Raw genomic sequence first — 17,914 nt, 5'->3', positions numbered from 1 at the left:
TGTCTTACTGAATGCCAGCACATCTCTTTGTGCTTGATAGTTCTATTGTGTAAGGGTTGTACTGGCAGGGTAAACAGCTTCTTGCTGAGAGTGGTGTAACATATGGTGTTTGCATTAATGTAATTTTCTGATTCATCAAAAAGAGAAAAAAAGAAAGGTAATGGACGTTTACAAAGGTGATACTATTGCTTTGTACATCTAGTACCAGTTCCCACTTGTTGAACTACAAATACCCTAGTGCATCTTCAGGCAAATCATCATCTCCTATTAATGAACAGGCTGATCCATCGTGTCCAAAATGCCCACAGCAAGGCCCCGGACAATGCCTCCGCTTTCTAATGGTATCAATCCCATCTCTTGGCCTTCTCTCTTTAAGCTTTCCCAAAGTGATATTATCATGAGGATTCCCAATTGTAAAACTCTGAACAATTCCATCAGCATCTTCCACTTCTGGTAGAATCAACGAGTCAGATGGGCAATTATACGCAATTTCATTCATGCTATGTGTTGACCTAGAAAGATCTTTAATACGTGATAACACCATGGCCATTTGCTCACAAGCAACATCAAGCCTTTCCTCCGTTTCAATTGATTCTGTCACAAGTGTTGAAGCCATGGACTCTAATAACTGAATCCTCTCAGAATGCTCCCTTGTAGTTGCAGTCTGGAAGGGGTTGGAGCAAGATGAATTGACACTACGCCAACGGTTAGGTAGATATCGATCTGGAATGTGAAAGCAGTTATTAGTTGACAGGACACGTAGGACATGTCTACAGAGTATGCCTGAAAACTCAAACTGATGGCAGCTACAGCTGATGTGCTCTTGACAAGGAATCCATATCACGTTGCACCCTCCATCTATCTGGGTATGGTGTCTAACCTGGAAACAACCTTCATCAACCAGAAGAGACGCATACTGCGGAGCCAACACAAGCTCCTCTTGGAGTTTACTAAAGGCATAGGGAGTAAGAAGAGTGGCAGCATGAGATTCAATTGGTGAACCTGTTTTCAGGCTGACTTTCTGCAATTTCCGTTGCATCTTTTGCTTTGCTCCAACCCGGTCATTGAAATCAACAATATCAGCTACCTGAGGTGGGGAAAATTTTTTTAATGAGCTAGGCTTATTAAATAATTAAAGAATGGAAGAAAATGAAATAAACGTTACCCACTTGCTCTACAAAATGATCCAGTTGAGACTGTGCACTCATAAACCGTTGGATGAAAGCATTAATTGACTCTAACTGACATGTACCCATCATTCCTGCAAAGAAGTACCGACGCAAGAATGACAAAGCCCAAAATGATCGTAATGCATATAAGCTGATAATATGCTTATTTGCATGAAATCCATATTTATTCACCATTTCTCTCCACCCCCCTTCAAAATCTTCCACAAATTCCATATTATAGAGCCGATGAAACTCATCTTTCCAATCATCATAATGTGATCCAAGCAGTATAGAAAACCAATCTGAGAACTTTGCAATGATGTGCCAAATGCAAAAGGCATGTTTGGTTTCAGGCATTTCAATAGCAATAGCATCTTTCAACCACATGTTATGGTCAGTTAATATTGTCTGTGGGGCCTTTCCTTTCATGAAGCCCAAGAACGTCTGCATTCCAGAAATGAACTAAGCTTAGCAAAAACAAGTTCAATTTAACCAAGAATCTTATAAGATAACATGGTGGAAATCTTTTTTTTTTTTTTTTTGGGGGGGGGGGGGGGGATGGTGGGGGGAATCAAATACAACTTCATTATACCACAGATGCTGCAAAGTAACATATCAAAAAAGCATGGGATCAGACACACTCCTAAGGCAAAAAAAAAGCACAAATCTTTTTCTTATGTCTTTTAATTTTGTATTTTGCACCCCATTCAAAAGCCAGCATTAAGTTTAAATCTATTTGGAAGATAAAGGCCAAGTACATTAACTGTCTATTTTATGGCCCATTCTAAAGTTAGCCCTTTGTCAAACATTAATACTTAGGGCTTACGTGCAAAATGAGGAAATAGAGCAGGAAAAGATGATGGTCCTCAGTTTCTTCATATGTACGTCCATAAACTTCTTACCTTCAGTGCCCAGGAAAAAGAGTGCATATTTTCATCCTGTAGAAGCACACAACTGAAAAAACATGTCATTCCATGATTGTCCACTCCAAGCCAAATGCCTAATAGCATATCATAGGCATCCAGACGGTGTGTTGTGTCAAAAACCACTGCATCTCCAAATGCCTCGTACAATTGAACTGATGAAGCATAAGACCATGCAATATGCTCCAGCCTGTTATGGCAGTCTATTTTGAAGTCATACTTGAAGTTAGGATTTTCATCTTTCAGTTTCTTGCACATTGCGATAAGATCAATAGCATCACTATCTCTATCAACATTTCTAAAAGATTGTAAAAGATTTCTCACATCTATTTCTGTAAATGGTAGACAGCCCAACTTAACACCTTTCTCTAGCTCCAACAATCTTAACATTTGCCGCACTGACATTCCAGCTTTTGCAAACATGCAAATCCGACTTTTGTCATCTGGAGATATTGTACAATAGGCAGGAAGGAGACGAACTTGTTGTGGTTTTAAAAGTTCATGGTTGTGGATATTGCTAAATCCTGTAACACGCCATTCAGGGAGGTCAAAATCTGCCCGCTTAACAATGCGTAAATATGCTTGACAACCACAGCGTGATGATTTGCGATTTCTCTGCATCTTTCCATCTTCAGACGGTTTCAACTGTGGATATCCACCACGATGGCAAGTGAAATCCCTTCTTGTAACTCCCCGACCGACCCCATCCTTGCCACGAGTTCGATGACGTCTGATTGAAAAGCCACATTGCTTTGCAAAACTGCAATAAAATTCATAAGCGGCTTCCTGAGAAACAAATCTTTGGCCTATAAATGGAACAAGGTTCACAGAAGTCTGTCGTGACAAAATTGTATTGTCGGGTGTTTCCTCTATGGTGCCAATATCATCTTGAGACAAATCTGTGCCATTTTCAGAAGATTCCATCACTACACTTGTCCCTTCTGACATTCTTTCCTCTACAGATGACTGAATTTGCAGATTAAGCACCTGTGAGGACAAACATAACAGCTTAACCAAAAAAAAAAATTGCAGCTTAAGAATATGATATGCAAAAAGAAAAACAAGTCAGAGTGGCTTGCCACTTAAATTTCTTTTATACATCCTAACATTCTTTGGTATCAGAAATTGATCAAGAAAGCTCTTCAATCTTTTTTTTTTTAAGCATATATTCCAATTTTCACACACTCTGGTGGCATCAATGAATCGTGTTCTTTCAGTACACAAGCTAAAGACAAGAAGGTAGCAGCAACGTTAATGAGCTTATATGTTTCCTTAAAAAGTGTGTGCTACTCCCTTGACAAGTGAAACTTTTACTTCAATAGGACAACAAGAGTATGCTTTTAATGCATCTCACAAGGGAAATAGAGGAAGACAAGCTTTCATAAGATATGCCCCAATGTTCAACAATTCCTCAAAAACACAGGTCCCATAATTACTTCCTAACCAATCATGTCCAACATTTGATTTCCCAACAGAAAAAAGAAAAAAGAAAAAAGAAAGACCCAATGTTCAGATATGATTTAGGATCAAAACACACAATCAAACACAGCTGAAAACAGAACCCACTGAGCTTTACATTAACAAAAACTGTATCAAAGAATGCAGCTTTGGATCTCCATCTCATTTAAATCCCAATCTCATATGGGTCTCTCACAAAATAAATCAAACCCCACACATTCATTTAATCTCACAAATATGATCCATCCAATTCCAACCTCCAACAAGATCCAAATTCCAATATCATATCACCAATCCGCATAAATTTTACCCTTTTAAAAAACCCACCAAAATTTTCAAAAATAGAAGTCACAAACATGAAAAATGAGCTACATTTCCAAGTAAAAATTCATCCCCAACAACAAAAAAAAAAAAAATCCTAAAAAAAATGTACTTTCTTTAAGAGACAGTCATACTCAGCTGGATTTGATCTCAGCACCTGAAAAACTGTATTTAAAAAAAAAAAAAAAAAAAAAAACACGCATCCCCACACACACGAACATGAAGAATGAGTACATTTACTACTAAAAAAAAAAATCAAAATTATTGATAGATACAGTTATGCACACCTGGGTTTGATCTGAGCAGCTGAATAACTGTATTTTTAACTGTCAAAAAACCAATGAGAGAGTGTTGGAAACTGGCGGGGAGGAGTAAGGCGCATACTAGGGAGAACGAAGAACTGTTTTCAAGGGAGGGATAGCTATCGTGCGCCGTGTGGGTGCACCAGGTTATCGAGTGCCCACAAGTGATTTTCAGCCGTTGGATCTAAAAACTGGGTTCTTTTGGGAAACCCGTGATTTGTGGGTAAACGAACGGCTGGCACGAACCAATAAAAAGAGACCTCAGCGGCGTACGTTAGACTTAACCCTAGTTTTTTGTTTTTGTTTTTGTTGTTTTTTTAATTAACTTTTTTATTAAGAATTGGGCTGGGTATGAGATCTATGTAGAACATATATTGAAGTCTGGCCCAAAGGCCCAATCAAATCATTTGGTCCTTTTTTGTTTTTGGGCTCACATTTTTTTATCACTAGAATTTGGTCTAAGGTTGATCCTTTTTTTTTTTTTTTTTTTTTTTTTTTTTTTTTCTCAAAAAAAGGTTGATCATTTTTCTTTTTCTTTTTTGGTAAACAGGGCAATTGAGATTAACTAAGAAACATCAGATACTTGGAGCCATTCATACATGGTTCCCACAGCATCAAGGCCAACTAAGAGAGCAACATCAGCGAATGGGAAAATTACAAAATCTTGAGGAAGTACAGGCTGTTTGGATGGCCTGTTTCCGTAACTCAACTTTCAGTTTCTATAACTCATAACTCAAAAATGGTGGGACCCATAGCTTAATATCTATTTAGCGCACGATAACTCTGTTTCCATCACTCAATTCTCTGATTTTTGAGTTATGAGTTATGGAACTGAAAACACATTTTAGCTGTTTTTAGTTTCCATAACTCATAACTCAATGACATTTCTGTAAATAACACTATATGGAGGGACTCACTGTTAGTCAAAGTTGCAACTTTTGACTATCTTTTTTTTTTTTTTTCTTTATTGGGTTCGGTGCGTGTGTTCATGTTCTTTTTTTTTCTTTTTCCTTTCACACTAGTGGGTTCTTCACGTTCATCACTGGGTTCAGTTCTTCGTCCCTTTTTTTTTTTTTCTCACTAGGTTCTTTTTTTGGCTGGGTTTTTCTGGGTTCAATTCTTTCTCTTTTTTTTTTTTTTTTTTTTTTTTTTTGTTCTTTCAGTGGGTTCTTTTTTTGGTTGGGTTTTTCTGGGTTCAGATTTTTTTTTTCTTTGGGTTCGGTGAGTTTGGTTACTGGAAAAAAAAAAAAAAAAAAAAAACTGCATCGAGTGACAGTTATGGGACCCACAAATAGTGTGAAAAATATTGAGTGATGGAAAGTGAGTGATGGTGCCAAACGGGTGTGAAAAATTAAGTGATGAGTGATGAGTTATGAATGATGGAAATTGAGTGACGGAAATTGAGTGATGAAAAAAATTCATCCAAACAGCCTAAGGCACCTCTCCTAGCAAGAGTCTAAGGTTGATCTTTGTTTCTTAGTATAATTTTTTTGGGCTAAAATGTAAATTGCACCTTCTAAATTTGACTAAAATTCATTTCAATTTTCTAATTTTACTTTATTCAATTGATTTTTTTAAGTTTCAAATTTATTCAATTTAGGCTTTTAATCCAATTTTGTTAAAAAAATTGCTATTAAATATGCAATTAACTAATGAAAAAAAAAAAATCTTACATAAAAAATCTATATAAAAAAATGTTTTTATTTATTTTTTTCATGTGAGAAAAATATTTTTTAATGGCAATTTTTTAACGAAATTGGATGAATGGCTTGAATTGAATAAATTTGAAACTTAGAGGATTTAATTGAGCAAAAGTAACGTTAAATGACTGAAATGAATTTCAGTCAAACTTAAAGGGTGCAATTTGTATTTTAGCTTTATATATATATATATATATATATAAATGATATGGTAAAAATAAAAAACATCTTATAGGCTTGGAGAATTTTCGTTTTAGTTTAATAAGTTTAAATTTTGTCATTTTAATCCTTTAACTTTGACAATGCTTTTACTTTAGTCATTCTTCTATTGATGTTTTCTCTCCTAAAATGATATTGTTTCACATTTGAAGCATAAAAAAAATGATTTAAAAACAACATTGTTTTGAGAGAGTTAATGTGTTTTCAAATGGTAATGGACATGAAAGGAATAAAACAATAGTGTTGTCAAAGTTGACGGACTAAAATGTCAATTTTAAATTTAGTGGACTAAAATAACAATTCACTGAATTTATAGAGTGTAAATTGTATTTTTGCCTAAAAATATTTTTCCCCTCCCTAAAGTTTTCTTAAAGTTTGTTTTTCTATCCCTATATTATTAAGAAAAATGATATACTTACTGTAAGGACACGGTTTACAGCCCAAGCCCAAGATGTATGGGATCTTGGCCTAATGAGCCCAGTGCAATAAATTTGTAGAGAGTGAGTCAAAGAACTAGACCCTAATGAGTTGGACAACGGCTAGTATTGAATTAAATGACGATCAAACACAAATAAGAGGTTCTGATATCAATGGATTTTTAGTTCGAGGATGTCACACTTGTATAAATTGATTACAATTGGATACAAAGACAATTTAGATTGCTACAGTGTTTTCTTTCTATTTTTCCGATCCCCCCTTCTCATGGAAGGTCCCTTACATTATATAGTTCCTTTCAGATCATCTTGATCCTACACTTGTTAGTCATCTGAGCCCTTACTTGAGTATCTGTCCCATCAAACACCCTCTCTAGTTTTCTATGAGTTGTGGTGGCCAAGACAGCACTGCTTAGGGGTCTTTTCCACATAAATGCAGCAAGAAAAGTAGCTGCAGTGCATTCAATGTGGTGATAGCAGCTTTCTCTTAGATATTTTTGGGCTCCCATCCTTTTCGTATGTTTATGATGCACGTCCCTATCAATGGAGCTTTTTGGAAGGTCACCTTAATTGTTGGAGTACATATTTGAATTGTACTTATCGTATCCGAGGAGTTATTCCTCCTCGGACCAACTTCCCGTTCATATCTTGCTCACTAAACCCTAAGCCTGAATCATTCATTACTATTTGCTCCTCCTTGGATTGCTCATGCTCTCGGACTAGGCTCAAGGCCCAATATATGATTTGGGCCCTTACCCTATAATAGCCCTTCAAAACTCTGGTTTTTTTCCCTTTTGTCTGAGGAGAAAAGTGGGGTTTTGATTTTTTTTTTTTTGCGCTAATATTGTTTTGCCCTTTGATTTACACATGTGGGAGTGCCGTTTTGCGTGCCCCATTATTGCCACTGACGCTTTGGAGTTTACGAGGCGTCATTAATTGCTCTAGGCAGCGTTATGTTCCCTATATCCAATGGTGAAGCGCTAATCCAATGGTTGACATTCCTCCTTGGGTTTTGAGTGGGATAACTTCCACTCAATCTTGCCCTCTATATAAAGCATCGAGGGAAATCATTTTCTCCTTATTTCACAAGTCTTCAAAGTCTCCAAAGATTCCAAGCACTCAAACTCACATAACTCTCTATGTTACTAAGCCTTCCATACCCTTTCTTTAAGAAATCTCCGAAAATCTTCCTAAAGGTTTCAGGGATTGACATATATATTAGCTCTCGTAAGTTTCTACTTCTTTAAATTTTCTTTTTCTCCTCGGCCTTCTTTCTCTTTTTTTAAAAACTTTCTTCGTGTCATATACGTTTGCTTCGATGGGTAGATTCAAGTATTTAGTAGACTCTCAGGCCGGTATGGAGGAATTCAGGGCTAGATACCACATTTCACGGGGAGTAGCCCTGCAATATTGTGCCTCAAACCAAATTCTTACCAATAGACAAGTGGGTGAAGTCGTCATTCTAATGATCACTTTCATAGAGGGAGGAATGATGCTTCCCATGGGTAGGGTAACCAGGGATTACTTGATTAACCACAGACTAACTCCCCATCAATGCGCCCCTAACCTATTTAGGGTCTTGGGATGCATAGACGCTTTCAACGAGCAGATGGACTTGGGGCTCACGTGGCATGATGTGGTTCACATGTACGAGTGCCACAAGCTTGCTGGTGTGGGATACTATCTCAAGTCCCGGTCCGATATCGTCAGGCTGAGATTGTGCCTTCCCAAATCTAACAAGGGCATGAAGGATGACTACCTGATTGTCTCCAGGGAGTGGAATGACGGTCTTCACTGCTTCACTCGAGCGGAGATCTAGGTGGGGTACCCTAGGATTAGTCCCTTTGGCAGGGGATCTAACACTTTTAGTTTTATCCTCTTTTGCTTTTAACACTTTATCCTATTTTGATGACAACTTCCATTGGTCTGACCATGATTTCCTCCTCGGACGTTTTTGCAAATAAAAATCATGTTGCTCCGAAACTTAGCTTGGTTAACGTTCTGGCTCTTAATTATTTGCTGAGGTTCGAGGTCTTCATCAGTGAGGATAGACAATTGCGAGCCGCTCACTTAGTACTAGACTAGGAGCCTATATCAAGAATATTCTAGGAGGCGGACAGGCGATAAGGGCTGGTGACTCTAGGCTGAATCGCATAGACGTTTCTAAGCAGGGGTTTTTAGCTCAGAGAGACCTTCTGCTAGTGGTATTACCACTTCAACAAGTTTTGCTTGTGGTAGCAGCAGCTCCAAGGGAGGAAATTGCCTTTTCTCATCTATCACTCAAGGAGGAGATAGACAGATTTTGCTTTGAAGAAGGGTAGATCCAAGAGACTCCTTTAGTTAATATCTCGAACGCCGAGGCAGAGGTTGACAGACACTCGGGTGTTCACCATCCTATCCTGGTAGTTGTCTGTGTAGACAGCACATCCAAAGAAGAAGAGGACGAGATGGCACTGAACCGGGAGAACAGAAGACTAAGAGATCTCATGGCTGCAAGGAACAAAGGGACAACTTCGCAAGAAATCCCTAAGTCTCAAGTTCCTACTACTCTCCCCCCTCCTCCTCCTACGATTCCCACCGACCTCGGATTGAAGCCAATTCCTGATTTAAAGAAGAAAAGGCCAATTGAGGTGCTTGAGGAAGGTGAGGTGGGTCCTTAAAAGGGTATAAAACAACAGAAAGTGGCCAAAGATGCCCGGGATAAGAGGTCCCACTCCGTGGATAGCTGAGAAGAACAAAATAGGGCTGATGTGCGCATGACACAATGCACATGGTCTCCTCGACTGGAGGTGGATAGGACTCCCATCCCTTGGAATGCCTCAGTCCGAGAATTCCAGAAGGGTTGAGCGGGATATATTGCTGAAGCCTTGGAGCAGCCTTTACTCCTTCCGAAGGATATGGAAGCTTACATGCGCTTCAAGCAGAATAACCTCTTCCTGTCCCTGAAGAGGGACCTTGCTATGGTAAGCAATCTACATACTCGTGAATTTAAATGGCAAACTGTACTTTCGTTCTTTCTTTACTTTTTAACTCATATTATTTTTCCGTTGTCTTTGGGTAGATTGCTCAACAAGTTTTCATGGTCGAGGAGTGGGTTCATGACGCTCATAAAGAGGCCGAGGCTGAGGCTTCTCTCGTGCTGATGTTGAGAAATCATTGGGGGCCCTTAAACAGGAGTAGGTTGAGATGTCCGAGAAGCTTAAATCGATGGACCAGGCTCGCCTAAGTGCTGAGGCTGGTCTAAAAATCATGAAAAGGCAGGCTAAGGATCAGTGCCAAAAGCTGCACTTGACTGAGATAGATCTGGCCATTCAAAGGCATTTGGTCCTAGATCTTAAGTTTAAGTTGTAGAAGGCCAAGGGGGCAGCTCAACTGGCCAAGGAAGCAGTCGAGGCTGAGAAGCAGGCTTCATATTTACTTGGCGTAGAGGAGACGCAGATAACACTTCCTGAGGAGCTTTCAGAGGTATGCAGGAATTACTGCAACGTGACATGAGATAGGGCCCTTAGTGTTGCAGGAGTCCCTGCAGACTCTGTTTGGAGGTAGCCCGGGAGTGTATACTACCATCTGGATATCCGCGAAGTCCCTGGTGCCATCTCCTCTCCCCTTGCCCTTGCTCTAGAGACTTCCGAGCAACCCTCGGCTAACCAAGATGCTCTCCCTCTCCTTCTCCCAGAGGCTTCGAAGGGATCCAGCCAAGCTGGTGATTAAGTCCAGGGGGCTAAGGGGGAGAAAGACAAGGGTATGGGCAAGGGAAAAAGCCCTCCGCAGAAGTCAAGGATGCTGCCAAGGACAGGGAAGCTGCAGCCAAGGCGAAGGAAGCAAAGGCCAAGACCCAAGAAGTTGATCCTAAGGCCAAGGATGCTCCTACTTCCCAGCCGAGCCAGAAAGAAGATCCTTCTACTCCTAATGTTGAAGTCTAGCACCTAGGATTCTCTTTGTAATTTCTTTTGTAGTAGGTTTTTTTTTTTTTTTATTTTTTATTTTTTTATTTTTAATGACATTCTGTCAATGTGTATAATGTACTTTCTCTTTCATTTAATGAGAACGTTTTTCTCTTCATCTTTTGCATTTTTGTTCTTTGTGCTTCGAGTACCACTATTATAAATAGCATTGAACTTTTGTTATTTTACCTTTAGTAAAAACTGATAATGATACACCGTTAATAATTTGAGGAGTTGGCTATAATACTGGGTTCATCTTAACAGTTAGTGAGAAACAAAAAAGATATCGTAATGTGTTCATTTCACCTATATATGTGGTCCGAGAGATCAGACATAACTTAGGATCTGTTTACCACTTATAAAAGAATGAATAAATGTCATTGAGTGTTAATTTCACCTAAGTATGTGTTCCGAGAGGCCTGACATAGCTTAGAATCTATTTAACACTTATAAAGATGTCATTGAGTGCTAATTTCACCCAAGTATATAGTTCGAGAGACCTGAAATAAATTAGGATCTGTTTAACACTTATAAAGATGCCATTGAGTGTTGATTTTACCCAAGTATGTGGTCCGAGGGACTTGGCATAACTTAGGATCTGTTTAACACTTATAAAGATGCCATTGAGTGTTAATTTTACCCAAGTATGTGGTCCAAGGGACCTGGCATTACTTAGGATCTGTTTAACACTTATAAAGATGCCATCGAGTGTTAATTTTACTAAAGTATGTGGTCCGAGAGACTTGGCATAACTTAGGATCTGTTTAACACTTATAAAGAATGAATAATGAGAAATAAAATGCCTTTGATAAATGAACATATTGACAAAAGAGACTTTCATTAATAATAATACCTTTTCAGGTTGTTTAAATTCCACAGCCGTGGTATTACATGTTCATCCAGGTCTTCAAGAAAGTATTCTCCTATGCCAGCTACTGAGGTGATGCGGTAAAGCCCTTCCCAGTTAGGCCCAAGCTTTCCCTATTTTGGATTCTTTGCCGTATCTAGAACTTTTCTCAACACCAAGTCACCTGGCATTAATGGCCTCAGCTTTATGTCGGCATCATAACTTTGCTTGAGTTTGTATTGGTAGTATGCCAGTTGAACCTTTGCACTTTCTCTTTTTTCTTCAACAAAGTCTAGGCTCTTTTCTAATAACTCATTGTTACTGCTTGAATTGAATGAGGTGGTCCTTAATGTTGGAAAGCTAGTTTCTAAAGGAATGACAGCTTTGGCTCCATAAGTCATTGAAAAGAGGGTCTCTCTTGTTGACCTGTGAGGTGTAATTCTATACATCCATAGGACATGGGACAACTCTTCTACCCATATTCCCTTCGCATCATCCAGCCTTTTCTTGAGTTTGTTCACTATGACCTTGTTAACAGCCTTAGCCTGTCCATTTTCTTGAGGATAAGCTGGAGTGAAATACCTGTTTGTGATTCCAAGATCACAACAGTATCTCTTGAAGGATTTGCTGTCGAATTGAAGGCCATTGTCCGAGATAAGGGTACGAGGGACCTTGAACCGTGTGATAATGTTTTTCCAAACAAATTTCTTGGCATCTACGTCTCTAATATTTGCCAAAGGTTCAGTTTCAACCCACTTGGTGAAGTAGTCCGTGCTGACTAGCAAATATCTCTTGTTTCCTACTGCTTTAGGGAAAGGCCTAACGATATCTAAGCCCTATTGAGCAAATGGCCAAGCGCTGGATAGGGGGTTAAGGACTCCTCCTGGCTGATGTATATTTGGTGCAAATCTTTGGCAACGATCACACTTCCTCACATATTCCTGTGCTTCTTTTTGCATATTTGGCCATCAATAGCCTTGAGTGATGGCTTTGTGAGACAAAGACCTTCCTCTTATATGACTTCCACAAATCTCTTCATGTAACTCCTCAAGGAGTAGCTCCGATGCTTCAGGGTGAATGCAGAGTAGGTATGGCCCAGAAAAAGAGCGCTTATATAGTTTTTGGTCCTCGGATAGCCAGAAACAAGGTGCCTTTCTCCGTACTTTGTCCACCTCTGATTTATCCTCCGGCAAGATCTCTTTCAGGAATAGTACTATGGGATCCATTCAGCTAGGCTCTACTCTGACTTGTTGAACATGGACCACATTTCCCTTAACCTCTGTGGGTTTGCACAAGTTTTCTATAAGAATAACCCGAGGTAAGCTCTGCGCCGAGGAGGTTGCGAGCGCGGTTAGAGAATCAATATGTGTGTTTCCACTTCTAGGGACGTGTAGTAGGTTGAATGATTCAAATCTTGATTGCAAATGCCTAACTTGACTTAAGTACCCTTGCATTCTCTCATCTCTTGCTTCTAATTTGCCCTTCACTTGGCCGACGACCAGTCTTGAGTCTGAGAACATCTTTACTGCCTTTCCCTCTATTTTTTGAACCATGGACATTCCTTTCAACAAAGTTTCATATTCGACCTCATTATTTGTAACTGAGAAACCTAGTATTAGTGACTTTTCAATAATGATTTGTTCAGGAGAAACCAGAACTAACCCTACTCCGGAGCCCCTTTGATTTGCTACATCGTCAACATATACCTTCCAGAATGAAGGTTCTTGTAGGGAGATTGTGCCAACTGGTTTTCCATCCATGTTTTGTGTCGCTGCCACCTCTCCTAATAGGGGTTCAGCGAACTAGGCCACCAGGTCTGCCAGTACTTGACCATTGACAGAGGTACGAGGCATGTACTTGATGTCAAAAGCCCTTAGAATTGTGCCCCATTTAGCAATCCTTTCTGTGTAGTCGGCACTTCGAAGTATAGCCCTGAGTGGAAGTTGAGTTAGGACGACGACTGTATGTGCTTGGAAGTAATGGGGAAGCTTTTATGTACCATGCACTACCGCCAAGATGGCTTTCTCCAATGGTAGATAGCGAATCTCGACCTCATGTAGTGACTTTCTCACATAGTAGACTGGCCATTGTACGCCACTCTCAACTCGTATCAATACCTAACTCACAGCATGAGGGGCCACAACAATATAAGCAAACAGAACTTCATCCATCTCAGAACTAGACATGATAGGTGGATGAGAGAGATATTCGTTAAGCTGCTAGAAGGCCAAAGCGCACTTCTCGGTCCACTCAAATTCCTTTCATTTATTCATCAACATGAAGAAGGGTCTGTATCTATCTGCTGACTGAGAGATAAACCGGTTCAAGGTAGCAATCATTCCGATTAACTTCTTAACTTCTTTGGGATTCCGAGGTGGTTGTAGATTGTTTATCGCCTTAACTTGGTCAGGATTAACCTCGATTCCCTAGTAAGTCACCATATAGCCCAGAAACTTGCTTGATCCCACACCAAAAGAGCACTTGGAAGTGTTAAGGCATAACTTGTGTTTCCTCAGAATTTCAAAAATATTTCCGAGGTCTCCCACATGCTTAGACACGACCTTGCTCTTCACCACCATGTCATCTATATAGACCTTAATATTTTTGCCCACCTGGGGTTCAAATATCTTAGTCATCATCCTTTGATAGGTGGATCTCGCATTTTTCAAGCTAAAGGGCATCACCTTGTAATGGTAATTTCTAATGGGAGTGACAAAAGCTATCTTCTCTTGATCATCTAGGGCTAGTAGTATTTGATGGTATCCTTGAAAGGCATCTAAAAATCTCATCCGAGGATGGCCTACAGTGGCATCTACTAGCTGGTCTATTCGAGGCATAGGGAAGGGATCTTTTGGGCAAGCCTTGTTTAAATCCGTGAAATCCACACATACTCGCCATTTCCCATTCTTTTTCTTCACTACCACAGTATTGGCCAACCACTCAGGGTAGAAAACTTCCTTGATAGCCCCTGCCTGTTTAAGCTTTGTCACCTCATCTTTAATAGCAACAGAATGATCTCTAGATGAGTGCCGATGAGATTGTTTTTTAGGGGTAACAGCTGGATTGACATTCAAATGGTGGCAAATGAAGTTTAGGTCTACCCTTGGAGCTTCGTAGGCATTCCACGCGAATACATCAACGTTTTTTCTATGGAACTCAATTAGCTTTTCCTTCTCCTGGGGAGGCAGTTGGGAATCGACCTGAAAGAACTTATCCGGATCATCGCCAACAACAACCTTTTCTAGATCTTCGTACTTTGCTTCCTCGGTTGATTCATTATCGGGCAATACCAGAGTTTTTGATTTCTATAAGCCCCTTTTAACAGAGGCCGATGACTCAGCTTTGGGTTGATGTAAGATGGCAGCCACCATGCACTGCCTAGCCATGGACTGATTCCCTACAATCTCTTTAACTTGCCTCTCTAATGGATATTTCACCTTTTGGTGCAAGGTAGAAGAGACGGCTCCTAAGGCATGAAGCCAAGGTCTAGCCATAATAGCTATGTAGGGTGAATAAGCGTCTACCACAATGAAGTCCACCTCCACTACGTCCGAACCAGTCTGTATGGGTAGTCTAATCTGATCTCTTGGAGTAACAGTCTTCCCCTCGAAACTTACTAGAGGGGAATCGTAGGCCGTTAAGTCCTCAGGTTGATTCATTATCGGGCAATACCAGAGTTTTTGATTGCTATAAGCCCCTTTTAACAGAGGCCGATGACTCAGCTTTGGGCTGATGTAAGATGGCAGCCACCATGCACTGCCTAGCCATGGACTGATTCCCTACAATCTCTTTAAATTGCCTCTCTAATGGATATTTTACCTTTTGGTGCAAGGTAGAAGAGACGGCTCATAAGGCATGAAGCCAAGGTCTAGCCATAATAGCTATGTAGGGTGAATAAGCGTCTACCACAATGAAGTCCACCTCCACCACGTCCGAACCAGTCTGTATGGGTAGTCTAATCTGATCTCTTGGAGTAACAGTCTTCCCCTCGAAGCTTACTAGAGGGGAATCGTAGGCCGTTAAGTCCTTAGGTTTCAAATTCAGCCCTTTGTATAGGTCGGGGTACATTATCTTGATAGTACTACCCTGGTCTACCAACACTCTCTTCACATCATACCCCCTATCCTGAGTGTGACCGCCAAAGTATCGTCATGGGGTTGGATGGTTCCGATCTTATTCTCGTCCGAAAAGCCTAGAACCGATGGGATCTCTATTCTGGCTTTTTTTGGCCTCGAAATGTCTTCTTCGTAAATAGGCGAGCCACAGACATCACTCTGGAGGGACAAGAACTAGTCCTACCAGGAGCGGCAAAGATGACACTGATCATTCCTAAAGGAGGTTTTGAAGAAGCATCACTTCGGGGATCCGAACCTGTCTGCTCCGCCTGGCCACTGGAATGGTGTAGCAGCTGCTTTAACTTCCCTTCACGGACCAGCTGGTCCATATGGTCCCACAAATTCCTGCAATCTTCTGTAGTGTGCCTTTGGTCCTGATGGTATTGGCAATAAAGGTTTTGATGGCATCTTATGGGGTTTCCAGCCATCTTGTTCGGCCATTTGAAGAACAGCTCGTTCTTAATCATCTTCAAAACCTGATGCACCAGTTCTCGGAATACTGCATTAACTGTCTCGGTGTTGGCAGACCCTGATTGTCCAGTAAAATCTCTCCAAGGTTGGTTATTATTGAATCGGTCCGACTTGAAATCCTTCCTCTCCTAAGGGATAACTTTTGCTTTACCTTTTCCTTGCTGTTGGTCTTCCTCCACCCTTTTGTACTTATCAATTTGGTCCATGAGTTAGATCACACTAGTAACAGGTTTACGAGTTAGAAACTTCCTTAAATCGCGCTCAGTCGGGAGGCTGACCTTAAAAGTGCTGATGGCCACATCATCAAAGTCACCATCTATCTCATTATACATCTCCCAGTATCTGTCTGAGTACGTTTTTAAGGTTTCCCCCTCTTGCATGAACAAGGACAATAGTGAGTCCAAGGGCTGAGGTACTCTACTACACGTGATAAAACAAGAGCCAAAGGCCTGAGTGAGTTCCTTAAAGGAGTCTATGGAATTGGCCCTCAGACCATCGAACCATCTCATCGCCACAGGTCCCAAACTGGAGGGAAATACTTTGCACATCAAAGCCTCGTCCTTAGAGTGGACAGCCATCCTCTGGTTAAACTAGCTCACATGTTCTACAGGGTCCGTTTGACCATTATAAATGATGAACGTGGGCTGATGGAACCACCAAGGAAGTTTTGCCCTCTCTATCTTGGGCGTGAAAAGTGATTTAGAGATTTGATTCAATGCCTTGCTCATAGCGTTGTTTCCTAAGCCTTTATGAGGCGGGCTCTTGTATCTTCACCTGTAGTGGTGCTCTTCATCGTAGGAGAAAGACTCACTTGGTGGAGTTCTTGACCATTGCCTGTAACTAGCATCCTCTTCATCATTGAAGGAGACGTCAGAACTGGAAGGGGTTCGTTTCCGTTATGCATGGTGCAGCTTCTTCTTTAAATCGTCAATCTCCCTTTGCATGGCTCTTTCATTTTGCTCTTGAGAGACATGACTCCCAACCCGAGAATGACTTTTACTAGCATGTGTGGTGTGTGTGCTACCTTCTCGATCTCGCTTGTGTTCAAGGTTAAGGAAATCATCCTGTTGCCTAGAACCCATGGATTCTTCTTGATGAGGACTTGATCCTACCATATTTAGACGTTGTACTCACTATCACACAAGTTTTTCCCACAGACGGCACCAATTGTAAGGACACGGTTTACAGCCTAAACCCAAGATGTATGGGATCTTGGCCCAATGAGCCCAGTACAACAAATTTGTAGAGAGTGGGTTAAAGAACTAGGCCCTAATGAGTTGGACAACAGCTAGTACTGAATTGAATGATGATAAAAAACAAATAAGAGGTTCTGATATCAATGGACTTTCAGTCCGAGGAGGTCACACTTGTATAAATTGATTACAATTGGATACAAAGACAATTTAGATTGCTACAGTGTTCTCTTTCTATTTTTCTGATCCCCCTCCTCATGGAAGGTCCCTTACATTATATAGTTCCCTTCACATCATCTTGATCCTACACTTGTTGGTCATTTGAGCCTTTACTTGAGTATCTGTCCCATCAGACACCCTCTCTGGCTTTCTGTGAGTTGTGGTGGCCAAGGCAGCACTGTTTAGGGGTGTTCTTCACATAAATGCAGCCAGAAAAGTAGCTGCAGTGCATTCAATGCGGTGGTAACAGCTTTCCCTTAGATATTTTTGGGTTCCCCTCCTTTTCGTATGTTCATGATGCACGTCCCTATCAATGGAGCTTCTTGGAAGGTCACCTTAATTGTTGGAGTACATATCTGAATTGTACTTATCGTATCCAAGGAGTTATTCCTTCTCGGACCAACTTCCCGTTCATATCTTGCTCACTAAACCTTGAACCTGAATCATTCATTACTATTTGTTCCTCCTTGGACTACTAATGCTCTCTGACTAGGCCCAAGGCCCAATATATGATTTGGGCCCTTAGCCCTACACTTACTATTTTTATCTTGCATGTTAACTCCACCCTCTTTATCATCTATCTTGCATGTTTAAGTAAG

At 40.5% G+C, this 17,914-nt stretch overlaps 2 protein-coding genes across 3 annotated transcripts; both read right to left on the bottom strand.

Moving 5' to 3' along the window:
* Positions 1 to 4: 4 nt before the first annotated feature.
* Positions 5 to 4,407, bottom strand: LOC126688946 (protein FAR1-RELATED SEQUENCE 11-like). Of its 2 annotated transcripts, none has more exons than XM_050383892.1 (4): positions 4,159 to 4,407; positions 2,072 to 3,100; positions 1,170 to 1,613; positions 5 to 1,087 (listed from the first exon to the last, which is right to left on the bottom strand). In XM_050383892.1, exons 2-4 carry the CDS (start codon positions 3,038 to 3,040, stop codon positions 224 to 226), a joined length of 2,277 nt encoding a protein of 758 aa, XP_050239849.1. In that variant the 5' UTR covers positions 3,041 to 3,100; positions 4,159 to 4,407; the 3' UTR covers positions 5 to 223. The 2 variants fall into 2 exon arrangements, with proteins under 2 accessions (XP_050239849.1, XP_050239848.1); XM_050383891.1 differs by having other exon boundaries at positions 2,072 to 3,079.
* An 11,120-nt stretch (positions 4,408 to 15,527) lies between these two features.
* Positions 15,528 to 16,109, bottom strand: LOC126690243 (uncharacterized). The gene is made up of 2 exons (XM_050385366.1): positions 16,055 to 16,109; positions 15,528 to 15,961 (listed from the first exon to the last, which is right to left on the bottom strand). The coding sequence occupies exons 1-2, from the start codon at positions 16,107 to 16,109 to the stop codon at positions 15,528 to 15,530; spliced, it is 489 nt and encodes a 162-aa protein (XP_050241323.1).
* Between the last annotated feature and the right edge of the window lie 1,805 nt (positions 16,110 to 17,914).

This window comes from Quercus robur, chromosome 6 (genome assembly GCF_932294415.1).
Source record: "Quercus robur chromosome 6, dhQueRobu3.1, whole genome shotgun sequence".
Lineage (NCBI taxonomy): Eukaryota > Viridiplantae > Streptophyta > Magnoliopsida > Fagales > Fagaceae > Quercus > Quercus robur.
The sequence above is the reverse complement of the archived record's forward strand: the minus strand, read 5'-3'. Positions and strand labels throughout refer to the sequence as shown.

What these genes read in the sequence shown, in the direction of transcription:
- LOC126690243 (XM_050385366.1), bottom strand. Translation starts at nt 16,109, where the DNA reads ATGGACCAAATTGATAAGTACAAAAGGGTGGAGGAAGACCAACAGCAA. An exon ending in AGACCAACAGCAAGGAAAAG is followed by an intron (nt 15,962 to 16,054) that starts GTAAAGCAAAAG and finishes CTGGACAATCAG; the next exon opens with GGTCTGCCAACACCGAGACA.
- LOC126688946 (XM_050383892.1), bottom strand. Translation starts at nt 3,040, where the DNA reads ATGTCAGAAGGGACAAGTGTAGTGATGGAATCTTCTGAAAATGGCACA. An exon ending in CTTTTTCCTGGGCACTGAAG is followed by an intron (nt 1,614 to 2,071) that starts GTAAGAAGTTTA and finishes TCTGGAATGCAG; the next exon opens with ACGTTCTTGGGCTTCATGAA. An exon ending in TGGATCATTTTGTAGAGCAA is followed by an intron (nt 1,088 to 1,169) that starts GTGGGTAACGTT and finishes TCCCCACCTCAG; the next exon opens with GTAGCTGATATTGTTGATTT.